The following is a 12,037-nucleotide window of genomic DNA, read 5'->3' on the forward strand; positions in this document are numbered from 1 at the left end:
AGCTAAAGCTGCTAAAGCAGTGCAAGAATTGATGTGGTCACGAGACCATTCATGTTTTCTTATTTTCTCAGGAAGATGGTGTAAATCACTGATTCCTTTCCTTGCCCAGTTGGAGTTCATTCTAGAGTCAGCTTTAAAAAACAACAGACACGGGAAACAGAATAACAAATTTCTTATTTCACACCCACATATCCACTTATTTTTTCATAAATATCCTTTGAAAATCGTCGGGTAAAAGATCTGTTCTCGGCTTTTCGCGTACTAGTTTGCGTTAAATTTAAATTTGGCAAGGGCCTTCCCAGTTCTTTAATTTTGACCTTATCGGCCAACGGCAGTCTATCAAAATTGATTTCAATAATATTATCTACAGTATTCATCATAAAACGTAAAAAAATCCTCAAAGCCAAATAGGTATAACGATACCACCAACACAAAAATCGACAAAACAGTACCTCGTTAACAACGAATTGCCGATTAAAACGCGCCTTTCCTTGCAGAATAAAAATATCAGGCCGCAGAAAATCCGCGCTGTAATTGACCTTATGCAACCTGAATATTACAGGGCCTCGTGCATGCTCGCGCCGCCAAAATCCTACATCGGTACACGTCGAGGCGGGCGGCGCTGTTTTCGCGCGGCCCAGCCATATGATTCAATATTCTCACGTGCGCACGTGCCAACGAGGACGAAGAGTTAGAGATAAGAGCGAATGTGATGGTTAGATACGATTTTTTTTAGTTTAAATTTTTACTTAGTAACACAATGTAAAATGTAAAAAAAAATTGGTGTTGCACATTGTCTTGAAGGAGCGCGCGGCCACGCGGCCTTATGGAGCAACCGCCACTGACAGTTTTAATTGGCTTTTAGGGATATGAAATCCTACATGCTTTAAGCTATTTAGGAGATTAAATAGAGGAAAACATTAACCTCCTAAATAGTTTATGCTTATAGTTTAATGTTAATTCGACATGCTGAGTATTTTGAGCAATTAAAACTTATGAACTTAACATTCATAACGCTTATGGAAATACTTAGGAAAGTATGACTTTAGATCTAACAAATCCTTCTTAGAGGATTGAAACTAGGGAGGCCTGTTGGTATTTAATTAAGAGGTTTTAGTGGTATCAGATTATAATGTTTCGGTGACGAGCCTCTGATCTATTTACCGTAATTGACTCAAAAAATTTCTATTTTGCAACAGATTTAAGTGAAACTTTAGTTTACATTTGCTAATTCTAAGCGAGATCCATGATCTCTTTCATTTCGTTCAAACCAGTAGATGTCACCAACGAACGAACAAAGCGTGGCTTCTTTCTCCCAGTGAGAGCCGTTTTTATTTCTTTAACATTTGACACTTTAATTAATTTTCCAAAAAAAACCTTAATTTGTAGAGGTTTATGACCACCATAAATCGATTTAGCTATTTATTGTTAATATCTCGATAAAAAAATATTAAAATCCCTTGGAATTTTAGGACATACGGGCATTAAATCGATTAAACAACAGGGGGCGCGGACTATATATAGGTTGCTGGCAAACGACAACATACGCTGCGTTCTCGACCCCTCGCTGGATATCGATCGGACGATAGCTTCACAAACATTCGCAAAATGCTGCATAAGCACCTTTAGAAAAGTTGCATCAAATCTGTCATATTAATTGTCAATGATAACGCCAAAATGTCAAAAAAAAAAACGGGAGAAAAACAAGCAAACCAGACTGAACTGAGAGAATTCAAGTTTTTCCTTTTTATTTTGAAAAAAGTTGTGCGTAGAGTTTTCTAAAGTAATTTCCCAATAAAGGATGAGGGCTTAAGATGATGGGCGATCAGTTCCGAAAAGTCGAACAATATTCGCCGAAATCGTCTCCGAGGGGCGCCAGGTCCCCGGTAGTTTCTCGTCAGGATTCCAGCGGAACCCTCAAAACGACCATTCTACTAGGAAAAAACCCTTCAATTGTCCCAAGTGGACCTTTTTACTTACTAAAAGAGCCTCCGGGTAAGTTTATACAAAAAAAATATGTATCCCTTGTAGCAAGCTTATTTTTGTACAATCTTGCCCTTAGTTGACTATCAAGCAGTAAAGTTTCAATTAAATATTATGGCAATAAAACAGACTTCTCTTCGGTACAATTTAATTCCAGTACTGAAACTGAAAAGGTGTGGAGTCATCTTAACAGATTTTTCATTAAAATCAAAAAACAACTTGCATAATGAAACATACAAGTAGCCCACTATAATTTATTTCTAAATCTACCTGAACTAGAGAAAAGTATCATAGATATTTGCAACCTTCAATAGGCTATGGAACTGATGAATAGTAACCATAACTAGATGAATGCTTTAACGGTGAAAAGAGATTCCTCTGCTAGTAACTTGACTGGGTACAAATCTTATCAAAGAAAAACAAGTCTGTAGTCTGAAACATGTAGGATAGATGGTTTTACAAATAAATTTAGTGGAGGATGACCAAAACTATTTTAGTTACCATTTTACATATTAACTCCACTGCAAGTATGGACTACTTCTTCAACTTATCAAAGAAATTATTTCTGAGCAATCAATTATTTCATTCAAGGTTGTATACAGGTAAAAATTGAAGAAAGTTTTTCAATTTTATAAACTGTGAAGTGAACAGATAGTGTCATGTGTATAGTAACATATATCCAGTTTAAATGCCACAAAAGTAGTACCTATGCAAGTATACCTATATACAATCTAGTATACCAAGTGCCTGCAGCAGTACATTTGAATCATAATAATGTTAGCTATGGTTTCTTTTTAATTTGTTCAGTGCCTGTAAAAATCTTGTTAGCTTCCTTCGTAAAGTGAACATTTTAAGTTTGCTTTTTATAGAAAAAGAAAAAATCAAGACTAAGCTTTTCTGCTATGTGGGAAAAGTAATTATTACATTTGTTCAAATCTAGATTGACATTTGTATTAGAGTAAATATTTAGCATATTTTCCTTATTAAATTCCAAGATGCTTTGACAATATTACTCTGAATTAAAAATAAACTTTGAGTTTGATCTGTTTATTTCAGTTCTATACCTGCTTCCCTTAGCTGACAGCAAGTTTTCATACACATTTCATTCAAAACTGCAATTCATTCTGTCCCTTGTCTGCAGATTCTAGTACACCTTATGCATTATTTCTATACAGGGTGTCTCACGACGAATAGACATGATCAATATCTCAAAAACTAATCTTTAAAAAAATTTGAAAATTTGGTAACCTAGCACAGTCGATGGGGGCCACAGAACTAAAATATTTTGACAGTTGTAATGTTTCTGGTTATACCGGAAGTAGGTGTCAACTTCGTTATCTTAAATAGAACACCCTGTATATTTTTACATTTTTGGATTCCAAGTGAAATTCTAGGTATATTTTGTGTTTAATATCCTATACCTAAGTGTAACCGTTTTTGACATATTTTTAATTTCATGGGAAAAATTATGTTTATAAGCCCTGACATAATTACCGATTACTCCCTTTCAGTAGCCTTTATTTATTAGTTAGTTTGGATTTTATTTTAAAGGAAGGACCATTTTAAAAGACTATTTTAATATTTGGCTAAAAAAAAGATACAGGGGGGGTCAAAAACTAGCATTAAAAATTAACATGAAAAAATCATTAAAAGTCAATTTTTTAAAATGAAAACCCCCTGTTATTATTATATTTTCATAAAGATAATTAAAAATAAGGTTAACTTAATAAGAATAAGAAAAAAGAGAAAGTTAAATAAGAAAAACAGAAACCATCATGTTGCGCTGTTAGGCGCATAATAGAAAATTTTAAAAATTTTGGCACTCTTAAGGCAAAAGCGCAATAAAGGAAACCACTTGTTGACAATGAAAATATTGAAATTGCAATTTTGGGATATTTTGCAGCGTATCCTATGACGTCCTTAAGACAAGTACCTTCACAAACTAGATTCTCCAAAGACACAATACATAGGATTTTGTTAAAACATAACTTCCACCCTTACTTAATATCTTTAGTTCAGCATCTTAGAGAAACAGATTTGCCTAAAAGAATCCAGTTTTGTGAGTGTATTTTAACAATGGTACAGGAAAATCCTCAGTTTTTGAATGACGTAATTTGGACTGATAAGGCAAAATTTTCAAAAAATGGTATTTTTAACAGACATAATTTCCATGTTTGGAGTGATTCAAATCCTCATGCTGTGAGATCACAAAAGTATCAAGAAGTCTGGCAGTTTAATATTTTTTGTGCCATCAGAAATGATTGGATCATTAAATTACACTTTTACGAAGAAAACTTAAATGGCAAGTCACCTATAAATTTAATGCATATTACGTTTAAATCTTTAATTCTGTGTCAATTTTTACAGGAGAAGGATATTTAAATATTCTAGAGGACTTGGATACAGAATATTTCATGAATTTACTATTGGCAGAACACCGAAACATTTATTACAAACATGATGGTGCACCACCACACAGAACCCTTCCTGTAATAAGATTCTTAGACGCATCAGACCTATTTTGTGGCCTCCTCGTTCTCCGGATTTAACTGGCTTTTAATATTAGGCCAAATTTAAACTGCCAATATTTTGAAAACTATCCATTTTTGGTCTAGATAACCTTATACAAAGTTAACCTTATTTTTAATTATCTTTATGAAAATATAATAATAATAATAGGGGGTTTTTATTTAAAAAAATTGACTTTTAATGATTTTTTCATGTTAATTTTTAATGCTAGTTTTTGACCCCCCTGTATCTTTTTTTTAGCCAAATATTAAAATAGTCTTTTAAAATGGTCCTTCCTTTAAAATAAAATTCAAGCTAACTAATAAATAAAGGCTACTGAAAGGGAGTAATCGGTAATTATGTAAGGGATTATAAACATAATTTTTCACATGAAATTAAAAATATGACAAAAACGGTTACACTTAGGTATAGGATATTATACGCAAAATATACCTAGAATTTCACGTGGAATCCAAAAATGTAAAAATATACAGGGTGTTCTATTTAAGATAACGAAGTTGACACCTACTTCCGGTATAACCGGAAACGTTACAACTGTCAAAATATTTTAGTTGTGTAGCCCTCATCGACTGTGTCATGACGCCAAATTTTCAAAATTTTTGAAAAATTAGTTTCTGAGATATCGATCGCGTCTATTCGTCGTGAGACACCCTGTATATTGCATAATAAGCAAATTGATAAATTTATTATATGTAGAAATATACTTAATGATTGAAAATGAAAAAGGTAAATATGTACAGACTTCCAGTTTTAAATTTTAATGATTGTAAATATTTGTATATAACTATTTATGTACACCTTAGATTAAGTACAATCTAATCTATCTTGATGCTTCAAATTGTAACTGTATATTAATATTATGATTTATATTAGCCCCTATTTAATATAGTGTAGTCCCCTATTTCATATCTTCTGGGTTTACGGTGTTTCTTTTTCTAATTTGATTTTCCTGAAATGCTGGCAAAAATTCTCCTTAGGGTTCAAATCGGGTGAGTGGGAAAGTCAATCCAATGCTCGAATTTTTTCCTTTGAAAACCAATCCCTAACTAGTTTGGGAGGTGTGTTTAGGATTATTATCTTATTGGGAGATTTATGACAATGGCAGATCCTCTTTATATTAGAACAAGTTATTCTCCATAATGTCAACATATTTGTGGGTATCCATATACCCATCACTTCTGACTAGCAGACCAGCCCCAAGTTGCCTAAAACATCACCAACCCAACAAATGTTCTCCACAATGTTTGACAGTTGAAATGATGTACTTTGGATTGAATTTTTGACCAGGAGGCCCTCTTACATATCCCGAAGAATCACTGCCAAATAAGTTGAACATGCTTTCATTGCTGAAAAGTACTGAAGCCCACTGATTTTATGTCCAGTTTTTGTGATTTCTAGCAAACTTTAATCTTGCCAGTTTATTCAGTGTTGTCAATAATGGTTTTTTAACAGCACATCGACCCTCAATATTTTCTATTATAAGGCAATGTCTAAAAGTCTTGCCAGAAAGCTTTACATTTGGGAATTATATTTTGAGACTAATAAGTTCCTTATTCTTTTTTAAGTACTTTCTTGATTTTATTAAAATTGCTTAGTCTATTTTTGACGAAGTTCTCCGCACCTTTGCATTTTTAAGTGCAGGTTCAAATTTTCGTTTCATAAATAAAAACATCTCAAGAACATTCAGAAATATCAATTTGCTTAACACCATTTTGGTATACTGATACTATTTTCTGTTTACAATTAGCGTCGTAATACTTACACTTTGGCATTGTACTTGGTAATACCTCAATAAACCACAAGTTATTAAGGCTGAGCAAATAACTAGTAAATTTTATCGAATAGTATGTAAAATGTTTCCATACTTTTGTGAACAACAAAATATCAAAACATTATTATAATCCGCTTAAATTGCTGTGTAGCAAACATACACAGAATACACTGTTGTTCGTAGATAGGTAAATCTAAGAAATAGTAAAAAAATAAAATGTTTCCATACTTTTTTTGCCACTGTATATTAATACTAGGCTAAACTGCCCTAATGTTGGCACCTACCCAATCGCTGGAACTAAAAAATATTTTTATAATTTATAAGCTTCTTGAAAGATATTTGAGCCTATGAATTAATATTCTTTAATGCGGCAACCTTATTTATTTCCTAGTCAGTAATTATATAGTTCTTGCTGGATTCAGCATGGCCGGGGCTAGCAAATTATAATTATGTGTGTTGTGAAAAAAAAAAGAAATTACGATTTTTCATAAGAAACCATAAGAAATCATCTGTTTTTTTCTAATATTATCTTGCTAAATATGGAGATTCATGTGCTAAAAGGTTTAAGTAAATGGTTTTAAAATATATGTTATTCCTCCATAATCCTTTTAATTTAGTTTTAACCATATAATTGTATAAAAAGACAGTGTTAACTATAGGGTAGTTAAAAGATGTGTTTTCCACTTGCCAACGCACCCTATGCCAACTTTAGTGATATTTAGGGTTATTTATACCGGCATAAAGTTGGCACCCTTTGTTTGTGTTTTTTTTTGCCACTTTAACATATTGTAATTAAAAAATAACCACAACTCTAAAAATGTAGTATACAAATTTAGTTCAGTTAGCGCTGACTGTTTTTTTATTATATTGTGGTCTAAATTATTAATCTAGATAATGTCCAAGTTTTTCATTAAAATTTAGGAAGATTTTTTTGTAATTTTTATGACTTTTTTACTTTATTTATAACCAATATTTTAAAATATTAGATTAAAACGGTTTGTTTAGTAAAAAAAATAAAAAAATATCAATAAATCTTTAAAATATTATGGTGCCAACTATAGAGACCACGAAATTACAAACTTTCGTATTATTGGCAGTTTCCTTTTATTGTCCTTTTTTTGCAGAAAATTTAATTTAAGTTTCTAACAAATACTGCTATGTTATGATTTTTATTGACAAATGCAATCATACAGTATCAATATGGGGGATACATTTAAGAAAGCTTCCAAAGGACCCTTATTTGGCAGTATTATCTGATGAAGAAATGAAAAAAGTTAACTGCATTGCTGAAAGCCAAACAAGAAAAATTGTCATTTAGATTTCGGATCAGCAAGTTTAAAACCAAAAAAAAAATTATTTAAAGACAATTTACAGAAAACAGAGGTGTCAATAATTTAGGTTAAAAGGTGGAAATCATTGGGCATTTGGTCCCTTTTCTAGTTTTATTTAATTATAATAAATATTACTCTTTTCATTACTTTTTTCGCGATTCAAAAAAAATTACCTCAATATTAAAAAGAAATAATTAAAAGGCTTAAAAATCGGACGTAAAGATAGAACTTTCCTTAAAGTGCCAACCATTTGGTACCCTATATTATTAACTTTCACATACATATTTTTTATTTGAAATTAAATTTAAAAGAATCTATCCAAGACCATTAATTGAAGAACAATTATTATTTTTTCAGGCGAATCTGAAATAACTGGCGCCACAAATTTAATGGCCTATTATGGCCTTGAACATTCATACAGCAAATTTAGTGGCAAGAAACTTAAAGAGCAACTGTCTTCTTTCCTTCCAACCCTTCCAGGAGTTATAGGTAGGTTTCAATTTAAAGAAAAAGCCCCAGAACCTTTACAACATGAGAAAATATTAAAATAGGAAATTTTTAGACTCTCCAGGTCAGTCAGATAACAGTTCACTAAGAAGCGTCATAGAAAAACCCCCTGTGGGTGGTAAAGATTTGTTACCACTTACAAGTGCCCAACTAGAAGGATTCAGATTGCATCCAGGCCCTGTAAGCTTAACTGTCTTCATTTTTTATTTACATGTCAATGTCCAATTTTTTTTAGCTTCCAGAACAATACCGGTATACCAATGCTACCCCGATTAAGAAACACAAAAACAAGCACAAAAAACACAAACATAAAGAAGGAGGTCTTCCTTCTACCGAAACGGCGGTATCCGATGCTTCTGGAGATACTCATGAGAAGAAACACAAGAAACAAAAGAGGTATGATGAGGACAAAGAGAGGAAGAAACGGAAAAAGGAGAAGAAGAGGAAAAAACAAAAGCATAGTCCTGAACACAGTGGGGGGTTGACGCCTAGTCAGCACTCAAGTTGAAGAGGCTAAGAACTAAATATATTAGGAATAATTTTATTTTGACTGGGGGGTTTTCATGCAGAAAACAGACAACTTATTGAAAATTTGTGAGTTTGCAATAAGTTACTGGTATTTATTTATATTTTTAAAAAAGTTTATAGTAAACGTCTTACTTAAAGAAGGTATTTTTTTTTTGAAAATATTATCTAATTTAAAATGTCAGAATATTTATGAAAAACCTCTGATAGTTTTATAAGCTCTCAAAACGTTTTGAAATAGAAACTGGACCAGAAAATAAAAATAAAGAATGATAAGATACTTTAACATTAATGGTTGGATTTAAAAAACAGAAATCTGTAAATATCTAATTATTGTAAATTAATTTAAACAATTTTATTTCAATTCATGAATTCTTTTTTAATTATTGTGTTGTTATTACGACTCAGTTTTAACAATTAGTTATTAAGGTTTTGTGACAGATGCAATTATTATTATCAATTTGTAAAATAGTTATCAAAAATTCGAAAAAAGATTGTGGTCCTGGGTATGCCTTTTTAGGTGTAAATAAATTGTTATTTTTATCTGATTTAGAGTTTTTCTTTTGGATTAATATTAAGCATCGTTAAATAATGCTGAACATTGCTGCTTCGGCAGAAAGTGATATAACTGCAAAAAAATTAATTTTCCAGAAGAAACAAAAAAACTTTCATGAATAGTTACAACATTGAAAATGCACGGACATTTTATTATATTTGCACCTTTACTTAGAGAAGTACCATGAAAATTATGAAAAAACTTCTAAAACAAGTTGATTGGCTTATTATGAGCATTATCGTTCGATTAACCTAAGGCAGCTATTCTGAACCTTTTGTACTCTGTTTCGATCAGCATAATATAAACATGGGCTAAAGATAGGGCTACAAAAATTAAAATGAGATAAGACTAGAGACTCGCAAAGCATAGTTTTTATTTTTTTACTTAAGCAATGTCTTTGTCCATAAATAATTTTTAATGATTCATAGGCTTTCTTTAATAGAAAGAAAGAAAGAAAGAAAATGTGCTATATTACGTAAGAAAACAAAATCTTGTGTACAAGCATCCTAAAAACTAAAAAATTCCAAATTCACTTTAAATTTCAAATTTCAAACAAACATAACATCTAAAACACTTTACCATAAAATTTACACACATTACCAAAATTAATCATAACAAAACAGATTGAGAAAAAAAAAAGCATCTTTTTGATAAATTTCATTAAAAAATAAGTAAAGCTGTCAATAAAACAGAATTTAGAAGAAGTAAATTAAATTTAACAGGAAACAAAACTAAAACACTAAAATGATGTCAGAGCACAGGTTAAAAGGTATCATTTATAAAATCGTCAAGGCTATAAGATGCCCTGGATAATAAAAGTGATTTTAATTCCTTTTTGAATCTCTTAACTTCTAAAATTTGTCTGATACATAGAGGAACATGGTTGTAAATTTTTTTGCTAAGGTATATAAGTGAGTCTTGGTAAGGGAGGATGTAGGGATTGGTAAGGGAAAATCGTTAACCTGGCGAGTCATATGACCAGTGTTAGAGGAAGGTTTAGGACATTTATGAATAAGAATAGCTGTTTCTAAGATAAAAAAAATTAGGATTTGTTGAGATATAAAGAGAGGTTTACAAGAATCTCTTAACCCAGCGGAACATAGGTATCTAACTGCCTTTTTTTGAATCACAAAAATTATGTTTAATAATCCCTTGTTGCTTAAACCCCAAAAAGGCAAGCCATAACGATGGTGGGACTCAATAAGAGAAAAGTACACTGAACGTGCAACTACCCCTCCCAGCTCATGCCCCGCCATTCTTACTGCAAAGCATCCAGAGGATAATTTTGATGCAAGATTTAGGATATGATCTTCGAAGCGAAGGCGACCATCAATGGTAATACCAAGGAACTTACAGCTTTCTTTGTTTTGCAAGGGGGAGTTTTCACTAAACATAAGGCCCTGAATGTCACACTTAAATCCCATAATAAAGGTTTTGCCCACATTAAATACAAGCCTGTTTGCAGCACACCACTTCGATAAAATCTTAAGATCCTTAAAAACCTGGGCTCTAACATTATCAGAATCTCTATGATTCCATAAAATGGTGGTATCATCAGCAAACTGAACCACTTTGCCCTGCAGTTTTAATGAACCCAAATCATTTACATAGAGCAAAAATAATAGTGGTCCTAACACTGAACCCTGAGGTACTCCAGTTTTAAGGGATCTGGAATCGGATAAACATCCAGATACTGTAATTCTTTGGGTACGATTAGACAGATAGGATTCCAGCCATTGCAATGCCACACCTCTAAAGCCATAATTATTGAGCTTAGACAGCAGTATTCCATGATCTACACAACCAAATGCCTTGGATAAATCGCAAAACACTGCCGCCGCGGACTCTCCAGAATTTAAGGACACATAGACACTCTCCAAAAAGCCGAAAACAGCGTCATGAGTCCATTTTCCCGTTTGAAATCCAAACTGATTTGCAGATAAAATGCAATTATGTTCCAAAAAAGATAAAATTCTGATTTTTGCAAGTTTTTCAACTATCTTGGAGAGGGTAGATAATATAGAAATTGCACATTTCCACCCTTATAAAGAGGGATAACCACTGCCTCCTTCAAACATGCTGGAAAGATGCCATTATGAAAGGAATTGTTTATGGCAGAAGCTAAGGCATTCAATGATGAGTCAGGCAAAAGAAGTAGTAATTTTGATGATATTCCATCAGCTCCAGCTGATTTATGGTTTTTTAAGCTTTTAGTTGCATCTGTAACATCAGTAAGGCTAACAGGATAAAAGAAAAAAGAATTTTGAACTGACACTTGTTGAATATAATGCAAAGGATCAATATTAGTATTCACATCCTTGAGCAATAAATGAGGAATATTACAGTAATAATCATTTAAACTATTTGGTCTTACTTCTGGTTCTGAAACTTTCTTGTGAGAATGCCTGAAGTCATTTATAATTGACCAACATTCTCTCTGCTGTATAATGTATATAATAATGAAATGTGATCTTTGAATCTCAGTTTTTTATCTAATAAAATACCTAAACTTTTGCAACTTGTCTTAGAAGGAATCGTATTGCCACCAATAGATATACTATGGTTACTATATGGAAGATACTCCTCACCAAAGATCAAAAAAGCTGACTTCATAGGATTAATTTTTAGAGCATGCGCCTTAGATTTTAAATAAATATTTTCTAAATCTAAATTAAGATTTTTAATTGCATTAGCATACTCAGTTTTTTAAAAGAAATATAGAGTTGCATATCGTCTGCGTATAAGTGATAATCACAAAAATTTAGACAAGAGTAAAAGCTTGCAGTATATAAAAGGGGTCCTAAAATACTACCCCGAGGAACGCCCTGCTCAACC

The 12,037-nt window shown here is 32.0% G+C and overlaps 1 protein-coding gene across 1 annotated transcript; it reads left to right on the plus strand.

Annotated features, from left to right (window-relative positions):
* Positions 1–1,672: 1,672 nt before the first annotated feature.
* Positions 1,673–9,194, plus strand: LOC126746436 (mediator of RNA polymerase II transcription subunit 19). The gene is made up of 4 exons (XM_050454689.1): positions 1,673–1,995; positions 7,972–8,103; positions 8,177–8,301; positions 8,357–9,194. The coding sequence occupies exons 1-4, from the start codon at positions 1,815–1,817 to the stop codon at positions 8,627–8,629; spliced, it is 711 nt and encodes a 236-aa protein (XP_050310646.1). The 5' UTR covers positions 1,673–1,814; the 3' UTR covers positions 8,630–9,194.
* Positions 9,195–12,037: the final 2,843 nt, after the last annotated feature.

Source organism: Anthonomus grandis, chromosome 17 (assembly GCF_022605725.1).
Source record: "Anthonomus grandis grandis chromosome 17, icAntGran1.3, whole genome shotgun sequence".
Classification (NCBI taxonomy): Eukaryota; Metazoa; Arthropoda; class Insecta; order Coleoptera; family Curculionidae; genus Anthonomus; species Anthonomus grandis.